The following is a 19,189-nucleotide window of genomic DNA, read 5'->3' as shown; positions in this document are numbered from 1 at the left end:
TCCCTTCTGAACCTTAACATTCTATGATTCTATGGACCTTCTTTCCACATAATCAATGGGCTAATTGTACGGCCATTTTGCAAATATTTGGCTGTGTAAGAACCAACTATGCAGAGACCTTAACGCATAATCACTATTCAAGTGCCTACTGCACTTCATTCACAAATAATTTGTAGTATGAAAAAAAGAGATCTGGTGCACTGAGTCAGTAGTAGTTACAAATACAGGTACTCTCCACCAGCTGTTAAATTCCTGCCTCTCCCACCTGATGTAGCTGCTAAATAGTGCAGTGATTTCATCCTAGGAGATAATACCTCCAGCCTTGAAAAAAAAATTGGATGGGAAAAAATTCTCTCATCTCCCCATTCATATACATCATGTACTGTTATTTGTAAAACAGATTTGTGTATCACTCCACCATAATAACGATTTGCCCTTGTGAAAGTTTTCAGAAAAAACCGTGCAGCTTAAAATAATAATCTCCAATATCTAATAGCAGCATCTTCAGTACAAGAGCATAACTAACTGGTTTACAAGCCATGCCACATGACCTGTTACATCATCACCACTTGATGCGGTGCAGAGGCAATTAAACTCCTGCCTGGCAGACAGTGGGCCTTGTATTTGTGCAGCAGCTCAGCTTCCCCTGAATGTGTACACAGGAGTACAGTAAGCAGGCAACCACTGAAAAAAACAGATCCTGATCTCTCCTGTGAGGACATAAATCAGTTACAGTTGCACACTAAAAATAATTTTTCTGAAGTACACAAAAAATACCTTAGCTTGTTACAATCACACTCTTCAGGTCGCTTCTTCTTTAGATGACCTCTCACCTCCCTCAGGTTTTTTATTTTATTTTGCAAAGTTTCAATCTTTAAAAAAAAAAAACAACAAAAAGGCACAAAGACAGAGGTTGAAAAAAACCAGCATGATTTAGTCTTATTCTAACCTTCTCAAACCCATCCTACTGTCACCAAGAGCTTCCTCTTCACTATCTTCCATGGCTCCCACTCTCACCACTAACAAGCATGTTCAAATTATCTAGCACTAACAAGTGAAAGAAATTAATTCTAGAAGCACCAAAACTAATGAACTAAACTAAACTCACTTTTCCTTGGGCTTATATATTTGATACTGAAGGACTGTGTTTTCAGAGGTACACTGGGGAACACAGCTACTAAGATGTTAAAAAGATCCAGATTAATTTTTTCCCAGGATGGGGACAGCTTTAAGTCTTGTTTGTCTCATAAGCCATATGACATTTCTCAGCTGTACCTTCAGTTGCAATTCTCTCCTCCACTCGGCATCTTGTCTTCACAAACTTGTAATAATTTAATTATTTCTGAAATGTCCATTCTGAAATCAGCCAGCAAGTTCAAAAGGTTCCAGGGAGGGACAAAGACACCCAGAGGCAAACAGACACACAGACAGACAGCTTGATCCTATCAGCCCACAGAAAGCAACGCTAAATAAACACACACTGAAAACATCACTGACCTCATGGTCAATATGTAGTTTATGGTCCTTCCAAGCTTGCAGTGACCTGTACAGATCTGTGTCACACTGAACGGTATCATTCTCCAGGATATAGCACCTTGGGATGGAAAAGCAAACAGTGTTTATTACAGTGGCTACACATACACACTCAGAGCAATGCAAACAGCTGCTCTTAATAACACAGCTCCAGGACAAATGAGACCATGGATTGGAAATGACATGCAGAATTCAAAAACCAATGTTCATTCAAGAAAATACAAGCGTGTTCTGAGCCAGGAAAGAAGTCTGGGTTTGAGTTGCCATGGAAATTTTTAAGTAGAAAAATTCAACGAGAATATTTCTATCAAGCAGAACCTGTTGACTGCTTCATTTCTATACGTAAATGGTGCTGCACAGAATTCTTGTTTATTCATTGGACTTCCTACATAAATAATCATTACTAACTAGCAAGAATTGAAAGCATTACTCAGAGGCAATTTCCCAATGCATAATTAAGTGATGCAGGAGTAGGAGCAAGGATAAAGTACTTCCTTATAAGATGTATACCATCTTATACACCATACATCTTGTACACCATAAAGAAAAGAGAGGAAACCCAAAACCAGAACCCAGAAGCAAAGAAATTTTGATGTTTTCTACAAAAGTGATTAAAATTTTTCAAGGGTATCTCCCTGACTTTGAAAGCAAAACACCCTCTGACAATATAAAATCCTGATGTTTCACTAACTTCTAGTGAAATCCATTTTTTAAAATTAATAAAGAAGAAAGCAAAAATCACCACTTGACAGATTTACCTGGAAAGTTTATTAGGGGTTGAATACCATGCAGTCATTTCTGAATGCTTGTTTAAATCAAAGCTGAATATTTGCAATACTGCTTTATTTTCTTTAAACCACCTCATGTATTTTGTCCCATAGCCTTCTTTTCTGCTAAGGACAGCTCATGAATAATGCACAACCTTCCTGACAGTTCATTGTACGAATCTTGGATTCACCCAGTAAGGCAGCAAAAGTCAATTCAATTTGTTCCAGAAGGAAAAAACAAACAGTGATTCATGGGTCCTAAACATTCATGAGAGCTGGGGTAAGAGGGCACAATTCTCTGATGCCTACATTTCCTCATATTGGTGAGTTTCTAATTCACTTCTGCGAACAGAAGTCAAATGGAAAACACAGATATCAACAGCAGCTACCTGGCTCCTGCATGTTTACATGAGCTAGTCATGAAACAATTTAATGCATGTAATCAATGATGATTGGTGGATTTTCTGATAATTCACAGGTGGAAATGGGGACTAAATGAATTCAAGTACAGCTGAAGAGACATCATCAGTCCCTAGATTCAACATTGAGGAAATTATTTTAGCTTATTACTAGTCCAAGTGATCAGACAATTGCCTTCCTTCTCTCTCAATATGTTTCATTTCCCAATGCTCCTGGCCCATCCAACTTCAGTCACAGTATAGATTTTCCTCTCCTAGCACTGGTTACAGAAAACTCTGTACAAAGCAACCAGTGACACAAAACCAGTTCGTGCTCCAGTCAAGGCCTTTGGTCTCCAGCTAGGCCAGGTTATCCACTACACACTGATTTCCAGGTGTAAGGCCTCTTTTGGTTTCACACAGGTTTAACACCACTGTTGCAAACAGTTTTACTTGTCCTCACTAGAAACATATACACTGATGAGTGGTTACTGTCTCTACCCAATGCAGAAGACACAAATGCACTGCTGCAACTCTTCAGGAGCTTCATGCCCCTCTGCAATGACGAAACTAAAATAAAACTGAACACTATTGTACACATGGGAATAAGAATTTTAGTGAAGCTAGACTGGGTATCCGAGAGGGACACAACATGCTCAGCACATTTCAACCCACCCATTTATGTAAAGCAGTCACTTAAGGAGCAAAAGCTTTTCAAAATCTACCATGTGCACTTACCTGTGGGTTACTTTGATCAGGTTAGGGGCTGTGTACTCGGCAATGCTACCAGTGCCACTGTATTCCCCCATGTCTCTATCTTCCTCCTCCTGGAAAACAGCCCTCTGCACCTTGTGCCGCTTGGTGATGTTCCTTGGTAAGATGGGCTGGTAACCATCCTCTAAACCCAGGTTATAGTCAGCTCCATCCAGCTCAACAGATACAGAACGGGCAGAGCGATTCCGGACATAGCTTGGTTTGAATTCTGCATGGAAAAAGTGCAAGCGGGGCAGAAACAGCATGTTACAATTTGCTCCTCTTTGTGGTTCTTGGAAGGAAAAAACCCAGCCCATACTGTGCTGTTTGGAATTAACTGGATGACAGTGTTTGTTGCAGTTGTTCTGTGAGCTGCTGCTTCCCCAACTTTGGCATGGATGGGTGGATGGATGGATGGATACTTCAGGGCATGAGAGGGGAGGTACAATGCAAATACAAAAGAATGGCAAAGGAGAAAGAAAATGCTCTAGTCCAGCACCAGTGAGAACAAATAGCTCATTCAAATGGATGCTTGCTCTTCCCCCACGATCACCAGATGGCAGTCACACCTTAAGCACTAACTACGACAGTTGTCACAGCTGTTACGGGGTCACCCTCAGGGACCAGTTCTCTGTGCTTTTCTGCTGTCCACCATACAATCCTTCACTGCTAGGATTCCTGCAACACTTTCTGGAAGTTGTCCCAGTATTCCTAGTGCTCAGCCTGAGCCTTTTCCCAGTCCTATGTTCATTCTTCAAGGCTAGATCCTTGATTTTTTTGGAAGGGATTAATATCCGAATCTTTACTTTTATCCACATGCAATTCTTTTCTTTGCAATTCTCTTCCTGATGTGCAGTCCAGACAGTCAGTTTCTCCATGAAGCACCACCCTCCAGTGCTCTGTACTCCCTCAAACTTTGCTTCTGCGTTTGCAGCTCAAAAGCAAAATGAAACATTTGTTATGAATTGCCAGTGTGCAATATGAGATTCTCATGGATCTTTGCCCAAATCCCCCGAACTCCTCTCTTCTGTTTGGTCTGGAATGGCACAAGGAGAATGTAGTTATGAAATCTAAATCTATATCTAAACTTCCCTGCTGTGTGATGGAGTCCCTCTCTGACTGTATTTCCTGCTCACCACCAGCAACTGCTGAGAGTCACTCATTAGGCACAATCATATCATTCCTTGAGAAAAAAGTACAACCTAGGTACCACAGACTCTCTTGTGCTCCCTGCCCTAGGGGAGTGTATTGGTTTGGCATGGCCTGGTTTTAGGTAGCAGGAGGGCCACAAAGATGGCTCCTGTGAGGAAGCTGCTGGAAGCTTCCACCATGTCTGACAGGGCCAATGGTTGATAGCTCTGAAGATGGACATGCTGCTGGCCAAAACTGGGCCAGTTAGAGAGGTTGGTAATGCCTCTGCAATGACATATTTAAGAAGAAAATCAAAAAGTCACAAGATTTTGGATTCTAGTCAGAGAAAAGGAGGAGGTGAGAACACGTGAGGGAAAACAACATGGCAACACCAAGGTCAGTGAAGAAGGAGGGGGAGGAGGTGTGCTCCAGGCGCTGGAGCCACGATGCCTCTGCAGGCCGTGGTGAGACCATGGTGAATCAGGTTGTCCCCCTGCAGCCCCTGGGAATCCACAGGGGATGCAAAGATCCACCCACGGCCCGTGGGGGAGGTGCCCACGCCGGAGCAGGTGGATGCCTGGAGGAGGCTGTGATCCAGTGGAAGACCTGGTGGAGAGAGAGGGCCCTGCTTCCAGGCTGGAGCAGCCTGGCCTTGGAGGACTGCAGCCCGTGGAAAGAGACACCCATGGCGCAGCAGTTCTGGGAGGAGTACTTGCCAGTGGGAGGACTCACACTGCAGCAGGTGCAGTGTGGCTGCTGCTCATGAGAGTGGACCCACGCTGGGGAAGTTCACGGAGAACTGTCTCCCGTGGGAGGGAGCCCACGGCCTCACAGGGGAACAAGTCCTCTCCTGGACCAGCGGAAGGAAATCTCAGTGATGAACTGACCAAACCCCCATGCCCTGTCTCCCTGTGCTGTCAGTGGGAAGGAGGGAGGGGCTGGGGGGTGGAAGGTGTTCTAAGGGCTTATTTTACTTCTCATTAGCCTCCTCTGATTCTGTTAGTAATAAATTCACTTTGCAACTTAGGTTGAGCCTGTTTTGCCCTTGAAGTGTTTTATGGTCCTTATCTCACTCATGAAGCATTCGTTAATTTTTTTTTCTTTCCTTTTCCCTCCTCTGCCCAGCTGTGGCAGGGAAGGGTGAGCGAGTGGCTCTCGAGGGTGCCTGGTGTTGGACCAGTGTCAAACCACGACAGAGAGCCTGAGGCTTCGCTCAGTATATGAGGCTTGGAGTTACCACAGACATTACTAGAAACAACTAAGTCCCTTGGGTCCTTTGGTCACCTCTCATTTAAAGAGACTGAAACACACAGCACACCTCATGAGATGGGACTTCCTTCTGCAATCTGATAAAGGGAAAATTCAACCAATGTGCCAAATGAGAAGATCGATCCTTGCAATCCCAAGCTCCACAGAAAGACCATCTTCCTCAATGGGATAATCTCCCCAGCAAAATAAGCGGAGGGAAAAGAAAATACGGAACAACCAAAATTGACAGAAAAGTACCTTCCTTAACTGTCATGCTCTGCCATTAATGCGGAGTGACTTTTTTCAATAAGCCTTACATTCATTTCAGATAGATTGCACAGTCTCAAAAGCCGTTTTGCAGACTGTGGGAAGCGGAATAAACATCTCCTCCCACCTGAAACTGGGCCAAACATGATATTTTTGTCAGTGCCACACATAGAAAGTAGAATACCAGCTGGATTGTCTGGCTTTGCACATTTTCACCTGTGGTTCAAAGTTTATTGCTGATATTAACCCAGGTGAGTTACTGCTGAAGGGATAAAAAAAGCCATAAAAGACCTATTTCAGGCACCCAGTCAGGAAATGTTTGAATAAATGAGAAGGAAACTCCCATCTTTTCCAAAGTAGGAGGAAGTTCCAAAAAGCTACACCCTACCAATTGGATTCAAAGTATAAACTCACATTTATTTAATCATTCCTTCATTTTATCTTGTTCAGCTCAGCCAACTAACAATTAATCTTCCGTCCAAGTCTAATACACCAATCAAGCATGCTGGACCTCAGCAGATAGTCCCAGGGAACCATCAAGTACACGTGTCCCTGAACAACTAGGAGCCAGGTTACTCCTCCCTTTGCAGCCAAATTAACGCAGCCTTAGAGCTAACTAATTGGTATGGAGTGAGGCAGCTCATAAAGGACTGCTTGTATTGCTTTATCCTAACGCGCTAGCCACAGTGCTGACTCAGTGCTGTGATTAGTATCAAACTCTGAAGTGGTTAAAATATTTAATAAGATCAATATTCATTTGTGCTGTGTGCTCCCATCTGCAAAGTGCACTGCAGGCATAAATACTAATGTTTAATTACTTATTAGTCAATACTCCCCCAGGTTTTATTCTCCAATCAATTTACCTCTGTACACAGCCTACAAACAGTTGATCCAGGGCTGTTAAGTATTTGCCCAAAGACATCTATGCTCCCTTCTTCAGATGACCAAAGTTTGGCTTTGGTAAGCTCTCTGAATCCCAATGCCTCTCTTCCTCAACTACTACAGAGACCAGCTGTCTTACTGCTAAGAAGGTACTGCTAAGAAGTTACAACCTCAAAATTGAGTCGCAAAATGGAGTCCAGAAGAATTTAGGGCAAGAAAGCCAACTGCTTTCAGAGACCCACTCATCCACCTGGTCTTGCACCACCTGACCAGCATGTTTGTCTTCATTGGAACCTGAAAGGAACAAAGTTTTCTCCTAATGTCTATACATTTTGCACTTGGTAGACAGAAGAGCATTTTTTTTTGATAACACAAAGTAAAACTGGGCACTTTAAAGACATTCTTTTAAAGAATCTCTAGTGTCTAGAAATATGGATAAAGTTTAGAGGTACTATCTTGTATCCCATTTTTCACAACTGCCATTAAAAATCATACTTCTAATGCATTATCTGTAAAGTAATGGATTTTTTTTTTTCCCCCAGTAACAATGAATGTTACTAAAACTGTCATTTTGATCCAGCACTGAGACTACCTCAAAAGAAAATTGAATGTCAGGAAAATTTCAATAAAAATGCAGTAGCCCCTTTGTACACACCTTCTGTTTCTTTACTAATCAGTGTGGCCTATCATCATTTCTCTACATGCAGCTTAAGAATTCCTTTAATCACGCACATTCGTTCATCACAGGAAGAAGAGATCAAATCCACAGCAAGAAAAACATAATAGGCCACAAGACAGCCAAAGATTTTAAGAGCACACTATTTAAATTTCTACCTACTGCAAAGCTCTGTTTGATCTTTCTTATAAAAGTAAAAGCATACTAAAGAAATAAAGAGGACAAAAACATTCTGGACACCTAAATCCAGGCATACCAAATATTAATGTTTATAGGTTTCTGGCACTTAAGAGCTTTGCAGTCAAGTTATGTATTCTTACATTGTCCAAATGGCACATATATGACATGACCCTGTTTTAAAACTGACCTTACTCATTTTAGAAAATACCGTTCCCTGCTAAATGCACTGGTGCACCTGAAAATGAGTTCTAGACCATGCCCACACTAGAAAATAATTATTTCATCAAAACATCTCGTGCTCCAGCCCCTCTACCAGAAATTTAGTCTGGTCTTTTAGACCATAGGTTCTCACAATACGTAACTGGTTTCAATCTTTCTGAAAGACCCATCCTTATACACTACTAGGGTTTACAACATGCTTGATGCACCCTAGATGCAGGGCATCCATCCCAGTTTTATGCAAATGACTGTAGATTGGAATCCAACAAAATGACCTTTTGCAAATCTATCTCTGTTGTGCACAACAGAAAGGAGAGATCAGGGCATTTCCTTCGAAACTCCACTACTGCTTGGAACTACTGCATTAATGTGAACATGACCCTTAGTTCAGTTAGAAACCTCTATTTTCTATTTAGCAATGATTCAAACTAATGAATATTATTTAATGGCATTCAAGTAGGGCTGCAATGCAATCTCATGCACTCATCAAATTGTGTATAGCAGACCCCAAAGGTGCCCTAAGATTTATGCAACCCAGCGCAGACCACACTTTATCCCAAATAAAGTGGAACAGGTCATAAAAACCCAAATACACATCATGAGTATTCAGGTCACCCTCTTAACTATCCACAGTCCAGTGAGACAGCTTTCCACAAAATTTGTTTAGAAAAACCTTGGTATGTTACCTTGACTTGTACTGCTTTGTGCTCATTTGCATTTGGTGTGTGATTTATTAGATAAGTGCATGTAGAAGAACAGCCAACACCAAATGAAAAGGTCTCTGTAAATAGGTCCAAGCTAACCTCTTCCCTGTATAGCACATCCCAGATGTGGGCAGAGGGAAAAACAAAGCATCTGTGGAGCCAAATACTTTACTTAAGACACAAACAATGCCAATGTGATTGTCAAGATCCTATTTTATGTTGCTGAAGTTTGTGCCTTAAGGTTCACTGAGGCTAATGAGCTGAAGGGTATAGTGTAAACTGTCTCTTCTGAGCTGAACACAGGGAGAAAACACCATTCTGATCCCTCTGTGAGAGGAAGCAACTTTCAGTTTTTTTACCTCAATTTCCTACATACATAAATTAAAGGTAATTATACACATAACCACCTCCTTAGGATGTTGTGAAAATTAGTTAATGTTTAGAAAGCAACAATGAAAAGTACTTAAGTGTTAAGTATTATCAGATAGCATTATGTTGCCCTCACTTAAATTGTTTTCCTGTCCTCATTAAGTGCCTTCCAACTACTGCTGTTCACTCCCCGTGACTTGACTTCCTTCTCTGTGACTTAAAAAAAAAGTAGTTAAATAAGTACAAATTCTAGTGCTCTTTAAAGATTATCTGCTGTGCCACATATTTGAACATAAAGTATAGTTGATGGAACCAGTAATTTTTTTTCAACTAAGAATTAGCTTAGTAACTATTAATCAGCTTGCAAGACAAATATAGTGGGAGAAAATAAATTAAAACTCTGTGTTTCAAGTTTGTGCCAGGTCATTATATAAAAAGACTAATCTGCTAAATAATTAAGGCTCTGTATTTGTGAAGTGAGATGAAAGAAACATTACAAGTAACTAATAATTCTGTGTTGCCTCTAATCTATAACTAGGCTATATACTTCAAATATAGATGTTAGTCTGACTAAGGTTTAACAGAGTCAGTAAAATCGGTTTTCTGAAAAAGCACTAATCCGTGTCAAGGAAACAAGAAACAGTCATCCCCTTTGGTCATTATCTCTGATTAAAAGTCAGCCTTGTCTCTGCTGACTGAGCAGAAGGAAAAGGATGTTAGAAGCAAGCAGCTTCTGTAACAAAGTACACACATCCCTATTAAAAACGAATTACTGAAGTAACAGCTCCAAGCATTGCAGTAGCTATTGAAAACTGAAATATTTGCTGTAGAACACTGTTCATGTTCCATGGCCTATGTAACCATGTGCAATCTGCCTCTTCAGCATGGCCACTGCATGTTCCAGAACCAAACATTCTTCCTACAGATATTTTCAAATCTGATTGTCCAATATGAGACACGCTGTTTCATAGTTAAGATACACAGGAAATATGCTAACACAATTCAATGCTTACAAAAGTCAAGATGATTATGTAAGTTAGCAAACCACAGCTTTCTAAGGCAGAGACAGAAGATGCAGTGGGTTTGCTTACTTCTCTTGGAGAAGAGTTTCTTTCTCTGTCCGATGTGGCTCAGCTTGTATTCATTCTCTTCACAATTGCAATCTTCACTATTCCTGTTGTAATACTTGGGCAAAATATTGGAGGCGCCTCTGCCATTGCCTGCAGCTGCCAAGTTTCCCATTCCCTTGCACTTGTGCAGCTTGAGCTTTCCAGTGGCATCTTCCACACACTGCCATTTCTGGAAGAAAAATTTGGTCATTAAAAATGTGTCCCAACTGTGCTCTGTCTAATGGCCAACTCCAGCAATTTATCAGATATTCCTTGTAGTAAAACAGGGCTCATCTATCACCTATTATCAAACCAGATTTTTGTAATCTTCCATTTTCACACAAAACAGCAACTCTTTGGAACACCCTTGCATTTGTTTCTGATTTTGCTTCTTGGAGGCAGAACAATTGAAATTTCTTTAAAAAAATCAATACTGCAGCTAAAAACATGGAGGTGGCAAGTGACAGCTTTCAGAAATATAACTGTGGCATAAACCAAGGACATTCAAGCCGTATCCTAATCCTGATAGTCTTACTATATTTATAACCCTCAGAGCAGTGGGACCAAAACCTTCCAGTTTTATGGAAGCTCTCCAGGTAGAATCATATATTGGTTTGGGTTGGAAGGGACCTTAAAGATCATCTCGTTCCAACCACCCTGCCATACGCAGGGACACCTTTCACTAGATCAGGTTCTTCAGAGCGCCATCCAACCTGTCCTTGAACACCTCCAGGATTGCTCTGCAAAAGCACCTGTTTCTCTTCAATGACCTTTAAAAGGGTCAGATCAGCTGTGGAATTCCTTAGCTGCACGAATTTATCTCCATCTTGAGTGGTTCTCATAATAGCTTTTTCCATTCAACACCCTTGGGCTTTGACTTGTAATGGCGAGCTGCACTGGATGTCTCTGAAGTGAGAAACCCCTCTCTCTTGCACTCAAACTAGAGAAAATACTGTCCCTGATCACCAATTCACTCTGTTACTCAAAACCTGAAGTAACTCGCTCACAGTGCCCTTTGTGCTGCTGTCAGAGCTGTACCAAGGGCAAGGGAGTTTAGCTGCCTTCAAACTGGCACAGAAGTTCCACCCACTTCCCAGGTACCTCACAAAATTATTTCACCTACTCCTTAATTTATCAACACTTTACTAGCTACAGAGACTTTAAGACACATAGAAAACCCCTTAGAGTAGCAGTTGCTACCGCTTTATTTAAAGTTTCTCAGAAACACTCAGCTTCTTGTTGAGTCTTGAGAAGAGTTCCTCTTCTTCTCTATTACAAAATCCTATAAGCTTGTGCCTCCAGGAATCACTGGAATATTGAGAATTTTCCAAATAAAAGGACGTAAGTAAAAACAGCAGCATCTTCCAAGATGATATTTTACAGCAGCCTGCAGCTCTACGAGGGAGACTCATCCACTTCAGTTTCCACAGCAAGGTGTGCAAAGGCTGGGACAAAAAAGCCTACATTTTCCATTGAAATTCACTCCATTGTTTGCAGGACAGAAAAGTAAGAAAACAAGATCACTGTGCTTTTATTATCATACTTTAAAAGGAGTCAAAAGTGAATTGGCCAGCTACAGTACATTTACCTATCTCTGTGGCACAACCTCTCATGTAAATAATCAGTTTTATGGTGTGCCCACTGATTTCTTTGGACACCTGGATGCCAAGTCTCCTGAGAGGTATCTATGTTCAACCTCCTGTACAGCCCAAGCCTTGCTCTGATGCAGACAAACCCAGCTTAACTTTCAGCACAACAAATCACAGAAAATCAAGGAGAGATATGACAATAAGACCTTTGCATGACTATCTTCATCTGTAAAGCAGTACTCATTTATCTAGATGTGGTAAAGAATTAACATCTGAAGAATAAATTGCTCTCTTACTTTTCTAAATGCCTAACACTGATTGCTGTACAGACTGAGGTTTGAACTAAAAGTTATTTTACTAGAATAACCAATGCTTTCTTTCACAACTAAAAGAGATGTAAAAATGGTTTTTGCTGTTTCCCATTTCCTCTGAACATTATTTTTGAAAATATATAAACAAACTGCATTTTCTGCTCAGTAGAGCTCTATGCTCTAGGTACATTTTAATACATGAAAAATGAAGTTTCAACAGAGGGCCAGTTCAATGCCATGATGAGAATTACTGCAAGTACTCTGATGTGTGGCCAAAAATATTTTTTCTCTCTTTCATCTCTTGTCAAGAGAGTGATGCTCATTTTTCCCCTCCAGGTGAACTGGAAAAAATCCTTTAACTTTTGGTGCAGCTGTATGCTACAGTGAAAACATCTCAAAGACTTCGCTGAAGGGCACATTGTATGAATTAACAGGCCCCACTGCTTAGTGACTGCAGTGCAGAGCTACATAAATTACATTAGAAGCAAACATTGAACACTTGGGGGGGGCAGGGAGCAGGGGGAAGGAAAGTCTCAAGTTTCTTCTTTTTTTTCCACAAAACAGATATGGGCATGTGTGTGAATATGTCTGGGATTCAACAGCTTACTCTTGGTCTGCTTGTAGGTCCAAATGCAAATTCTCTGGGTTGATATCATGCCTCTATCAGCTGCAGTCATTTCCACAGGATGCCTTCAAACTTAGGGGAAAAGGGCAGGAATTGCAAGAAAAATGAAAACCTCTGCTTAACAGTTAAGAAGCTTTAAACACTGTTAATTCTGGCATTTTAAATTGCTTTCTAGTGTGCAGCATACCATCTGCTCTGTGGAGAAGGACTGGGGGGTCCTGGTGGACAATAAGTTGTCCATTATGTCTTGGGGGCCAAGAGTGCCAACAGTGTCCTGGACTGCATTGTCAGCAGGTCAGGGAGCTGATCCTGCCCCTCTACTCAGCCCTAGTGAGGCACATCTGGAGTGCTGTGTCCAGTTCTGGGCTACTCAGAGCAAGAGAAACATGAAGCTCCTGAAGTGGTCCATCAGAGGCTGTGGAGATGAAGGGACTGGAGCACCTCCCTGCCGAGGAAAGGCTGAGGGAGCTGGGCCTGTTCAGGCTGGAGAAGAGGGGACCTCACCCATGTCTGTCTGTGTATGCAGGGAGGTGTCAGAGGATGGACCAGGCTCTGGTCAGTGCTGCCAGTAGGATGAGAGGCAATGGGTAGAAACTGATGCACAGGAAGTTCCACTTGAATATGAGGACGAACTTCTTTACAATGCAGATGACTGAACACTGGAACATGCTGGCCAGAGAGGGTGTAGAGAATATCCCTGGAGATATTCCAGAAACATCTGGACACAGTCCTGTGCCATGTGCTCTAAGATGACCCTGCCTAAGCAGGGAGGTTGGAAGAGATGACCCATGTGGTCCTTTCCAATCTTTCCCATTATGCAATTCTATGATCATGCATATACCTGTGGAAAACCCTGGAAGCAATTAAAATATTTTTTAAGAGATAATCACTTAAATAAATAAATCTCTATATGAAGAACTTCAGAGTGTCCCAGAGATACTTTGATTCATAGGTAGACGCGATAACCATCCAGCAGCAAACATAATTATTTATAAACAGTGGATTAATTCAACTGTCAAGAAAACTAAAAGCCCTTAGTTCACCAAAATTTTCAGATATTTTCTTCATTAGGGCAAATGATACGTTCCTAAATCAAGACCTATAGCTTGTTACATCTCAAAAGCAGAAAGTCCTGAAAGAGGGGGGAGTTTAACAGCAACCAAAACTCAGTGGAAAACCCAGACTGCTCCACAATCTTCATCCCAGCTCATATCAAAATTCCCAAGGAAGAACCTTTCTTTCCTCCTGCAAAGCCTGGCAGAACAGCTACTCAAGCCACCACATAAATGGCTTTTGCAATATAGCCTGAAGTCCATCAAGCTCACATTGTGCAAAACTTTCCAGACACCTCCTTTTAACATTAAAGCTGTTCCAGCTGGAGATTTCCCACCACCCTCAGGCCAAGTTAGCTGCTGTGCTCATGCTTTCTGTCACCAGTTGTGCTAAGCTTGTTCTGATGCTTCTACTTCATCCCCTATCCCACTTCCCATTGCACAACTCATGCTACCCAGCTATTTGCTTGCAAAGCAGAAAAGTCTAGGCTTTATTAGTTTAATAGGTAAGTTACTGGCAGTGAACAGAAATCTTGTTCAAATGTACACTGCAAAGGAAGAAAAAAAACCAAACCACAGTTTGTTAACACGTTCTCTTGAGCCCAAACTATCTGATATATGTATCCAAGACTAAATTAGGACTTCAATATCTATGAAACATGAATCTTAATGGCAGCAATTGTAGACTGAACCTTGTTCCCTTCCAGTAACACTATTTACCTTGAACATGCAAGTGACCCAGTACCAGAAAGACATATTGCATTTTTCTGTGTGTTAAAAACCTGTTATTTCCTTCACAGCCCTTATCACCATGAAGTGGGTTTTGCGCTGTTGTGCATCAATGTCTTCTTACCATTACAGCAATCACAGATGTTAATTCAAAGTCATTATTTAAGGCCCCAATCAGAAATAAATAGCCATGAATTTCCCTGTAGGATTTTTTTCTACAATTCATTCAACTCATTTCCCTCAGTGAGTGTCTCTCAACTGACACTGCTTTCTTTGGGGGAAAACAGCCAATCATATAAGCCTTGCTAAGAAAATATTCCGTTGAAACACACGTCTTTCAGAGCTCAGCCCTAATTCATCATTCTGTGTCTCAGCAACTGTTTGTTTGGGTTTTTTTATTAAGCCAAAGAGATTCCATCCTTTTTACAGAAAAGTAAAAAGTGAAACAGTTTGATCCCTGACCAGCCAGCGGCTCCCTAACAGCTCTAGGAATCCAAGTTTCTACAGGATAATAAAGTCCTCTGTCTTTGCCAACAATCTGAGAAAAACACATCAGTAATATATGTTGTCTTTAATTTACGCAGATGCGTTCTGAACCCAATGTTGCTGCCACATTAGATGGTGAGCTATAAACGAACTGCTTTAATAGCTAGAAATATTCTAACTTCCAGTCTAATTGACTCATGAGTAGTCAGGATACATTTTTTTTTTCCTTTTATGAAACAGTACAGTTACAGTTTAGTTAGCTCTTCTCTGCTGTGGTTTGCTCCTTGTGTTATTTTCCATTGGGCTAATGAGGACAAACCGACAAAATCCAGAGAGACACACACAGGACCCTACTCTACAAGAGATTGTTCTTCTGTTTTTGCTGGCAGCTTATCCTACTGCTCAGATGGTACGAGGTTCAGGGAACAGACAACTTGAATTTGCCATTGTTTGTCTCATACACGTTACTACTTCTCTCTTCTAGATGACTTAAAATAATCAATTCGTGTCTTCTTCACAACATCTCTAAGATTCAGGCAGTCAGACCTCTCTCTTCTCAGCTATTTTTTTAACTGATTATGCCCAGTTCCTTAGTTCTTCCCATCAGGTATCACTTCCTTAACATTTTAACATTTTTGTTGGGTTCACCCCTTCTCCTGGTACCTTCTTCCCAATCATCTACTGGCAAAAGATAAAGTCTGGTTTCCTCTACTTCATGTTATCAGTATATAAATGAAGAATACTGCCTGGTTTTCATTCCAGGGCAACATTACACTGACTCATGATTTTTGGAGATTCAGACCTCTGAACTCTCAGCTCAATTTCAGTTGTCACACACTACATACCACTCAAATCTTGAAATGATAAGATAGATGGCAGAATATTTTGAGGGCTCTTTAATGCCACAAATTGTAGTTGACATGAGACAGGTGGGACCATCACAACTAGCACAAAAAAATGAAGAATCAGGTATTCAGCTAATTTTAAGATTACAATTATATAATTCATTTATTATTAATATAATAATTGGATTGTGGTATCAAATGGTCCCAGCTGCTGCGCTAGGCATTGCACAAGCTAAGGACTGAGTGCAGTCTTAGCAGAAATTACATTAGCTGTGAAGGAAAAAACCAGCAGCACCAAAAGGGGAATTGATTTGTCTGAGGTGCCACACTGAGCCTGTAACAGCACTTAGACTGAAGCCAGTTTCCTGACCTCCAGTAGTCTTTTAGCTAAAGTACACCACTACTCATATCAGGATATTTTTAAAAGCTGTGGTATTATTAAATGTTGGTGTCGATTTTAGCAAGCTACTTACAATAGCCAATACTGTAATGACAGTGAGTTAAAAAAATCTCTTATCCAGAAATGCAAATTTCTTCGAGTTTGTGAAGCAACAAGCAAAAAGATCCCATAAGTAAAACAGCCTCTGAAAATTATTATAGGCTATTTCTAGCTTAAGAAGGAAAAGTCTTGTTAATTAGAGTTCCTCATAAGGAATACAATCCTCAGATTCCATCTGATTTATCCTTTAAATCCTCAGATTTATTCAGCCTTAATAAACCATCATGATTTTAATTTTCATGGTTTGTTGCCTGCTAATTTTATCAGTTCCAGGGCTGATAAAACTTTTAATGTATGAAGTTATCAGCAAGTCATTTCTTGCTGCAATTACAGATTATGAATTCAATCCTGAAAGCTGATCATGTGCAACTTGTTCTGAAATTCAGGAACTCCAAAGATCTGGCAAAAGGGCTGTTGAAGTTATCTGGACTCTAGCTGGCTTAATATACGTCACTTATCAACAGAACTTAAATCCTTTCATAACCTCAGTATATCTCTGCCAGCTACAAAAGTACCAATAAACCATAAAAGATAGACAGATCCAAAGCTTTCTTCCCAATTAAAAAAAAATTCCTTCCAAAACATGACACTGTTTCCTAGGTCCGGTTGATACAACCTCAAGCTACAGTGGCGTCAGACAAAGGAGAAAATATAAGCAATTTTTTTTCTATTGCTCCTCCCTTGGCACTAAACAATGGCTAATAATGATTGTGGTGAAATCAGCAATATGATGTAGAGGTGCCATTTATGAACTGCTAAGGAAGGCACACACTGATCAGAATAGTTTTCATCACTGGTATGCCATGTTATGTGAGGGAACTGGGGGCACCAAGCAAGTAAGCAACGTGCTTTTACTTATGGTATCTTCAGGCCAGTTACAAAAGAGAATATCCCTTCATGATCAAAGGGATATTGAGCAATACAAAGCAATTGGAGGGAAGACTATGTCAAACCCTTTCATTTGTAGAACACCTGGAAGAAACAATGTGCTAACGTTGGCATTTTGAATGTTCTCCTGTGAAAACTGCCATATAAAATGATACTTTGAATGCTATTTAAAGGCAATTTCTACTGTATCAGATTTGCATGTAAATAAAGCTCTGAAAATAAAATGTATTTGAAAAGGAAATAATGTGAAATCAGGCAATTATTTCTCTTCATGAGTTAGCAGTATTATTGTATTATGCTTCTAAAGAAAAAATTAGGTCCTGCTAAAGAAAAAAATTACTATCTTTTAATCTGTGGAGTTTTCACATGTACAGCATAGATTCCCTCTAGCAATCAGCACTGCTGCAGGTATTGCATGTTTATCAAATGTGCGCAAAATTGGCAACTTACTTAGACGGAGATTTTGTGCAGCTGATGTTATGATACTGTGGGGTAGGAATACTCTACAGAGCAATGCTGGTATCATAATTGGCTTCCACAAAAGCACATTAATGCAGGCTACCAGATAAAAGTGGGTCAGCTTCCACTCACCAGGCAGTTTCGAATGAAAGGCCAAACTATACTGAAAAGAAAAAATGTGTGTGGAAGCCATTAGGTACTAGGATAAATGTTTTTATATTTCATGTGCGAAGAGCTCATCTCTTTTAAATCCTTGAATATGAATGCTGAACTGCTCTTTCATCTGATTCTACAGTCACCCTTTGTTGGATGCAAATAACTAACACAGACCAAACCCTAATAACTGAAAAAGAAAACATGGCAACACACAGATTCCCACTGCTCTCAGAAGAATTTACATATATCAGTGGTGCCAAAAAAATTCCACATGATGGACTGTGAAACAAGGTTTTAGACACCATGAATAGCCTCATCTCCATGATCTTGGTACTCTCTTATCAAAACAATTATAGGTTAAGGAGGGTGACAGAGATTTTCAAAGATCATTTTGTGGCAATAGACCTGTATTCACAAACTTGCACGCTCACAAAGCAGAATTTCAAATTCTCCATCATACATTCAAAGCTTTATTTACTTCTCCTTTCTTTACCTCTTCTTTAAGTTCTGTCCTTGTCTCTTGTCCTTCACTCCCTTCTGAGTCTTTGTCCTCCATCTGTGCTTCCTGTCTCCTGCTCACACTTCAGATTCCCTTGGACTGCTCAGATTTCTCTGTGCATGGAATAGCGGGTCCCCAAAACTTGTTTAAGTCAAAAGAAAGAGTCCCAATGACTTCAGCAAGCTTTCAACTAATTCTGACCTGGATGTGTCTCTATCTTTGCATTGGGATATGAAAACGCACTTTTTGCACTGAATACTCCAGGTACTGTTAAATAGAGTGTCCTGCAGCATCAGAAGACATCTGCTAAATAACCATTGCATCTGCATAACATCAACTCCCCAAGGCAGTGGTATGTTATTAATTTGGGCTCATTCTACTTACTATGTAGAGCTGTGAACAGCACCAGCAAACAGACAACACCCATTTGTCATTTGAGAAGTTAGTCTTGCTTCACTCTGAAGAGATTTTTGGGGGCACCCATATTTAGACACAATTTATCCTCAAATAAGCAAGTTTATCTCCCACTAGTCCTATTGTCTAGACAGACTACTAAGACATATTTTCTAGAGTAGAGGTTAGATGGATTGAGACTCCTTTGAGAGCCCTTCACAGACTTTAATTGACTTGACTGTTTGGCAATTTTTCCTGATGTCCAGTGTAAATTCCTTTTTTTGCTCAATTTCATCCTATCACTTCCAATTATGCCTGACCAAACTGCTCAAAACAATTCTCCTCTCTGTCTCCTGACAATAAGGATGCAGCACAAGCATCTCTTATTAGCACATCTATCCTTCAGAATTTATTGGCAGTTT

General features: G+C 40.6%; 1 protein-coding gene across 6 annotated transcripts in view; it reads right to left on the bottom strand.

Moving 5' to 3' along the window:
- SULF2 (sulfatase 2) overlaps window positions 1-19,189 on the bottom strand; it is a 122,290-nt gene that overhangs the window by 8,060 nt on the left and 95,041 nt on the right. For all 6 annotated transcript variants that reach the window (XM_017735326.1, XM_017735335.1, XM_017735310.1 and 3 more), the window contains 4 exons: window positions 10,219-10,426; window positions 3,437-3,680; window positions 1,498-1,594; window positions 778-872 (listed from right to left, as the gene is read on the bottom strand). In XM_017735326.1, the coding sequence (XP_017590815.1) occupies window positions 778-872; window positions 1,498-1,594; window positions 3,437-3,680; window positions 10,219-10,426 (644 nt within the window). The remainder of the gene's footprint in view (window positions 1-777; window positions 873-1,497; window positions 1,595-3,436; window positions 3,681-10,218; window positions 10,427-19,189) is intronic.

The sequence above is a fragment of the Corvus brachyrhynchos genome, unplaced genomic scaffold (genome assembly GCF_000691975.1).
Source record: "Corvus brachyrhynchos isolate BGI_N302 unplaced genomic scaffold, ASM69197v1 scaffold10, whole genome shotgun sequence".
NCBI lineage: Eukaryota > Metazoa > Chordata > Aves > Passeriformes > Corvidae > Corvus > Corvus brachyrhynchos.
This window is presented reverse-complemented; position numbering and strand designations above follow the sequence as displayed.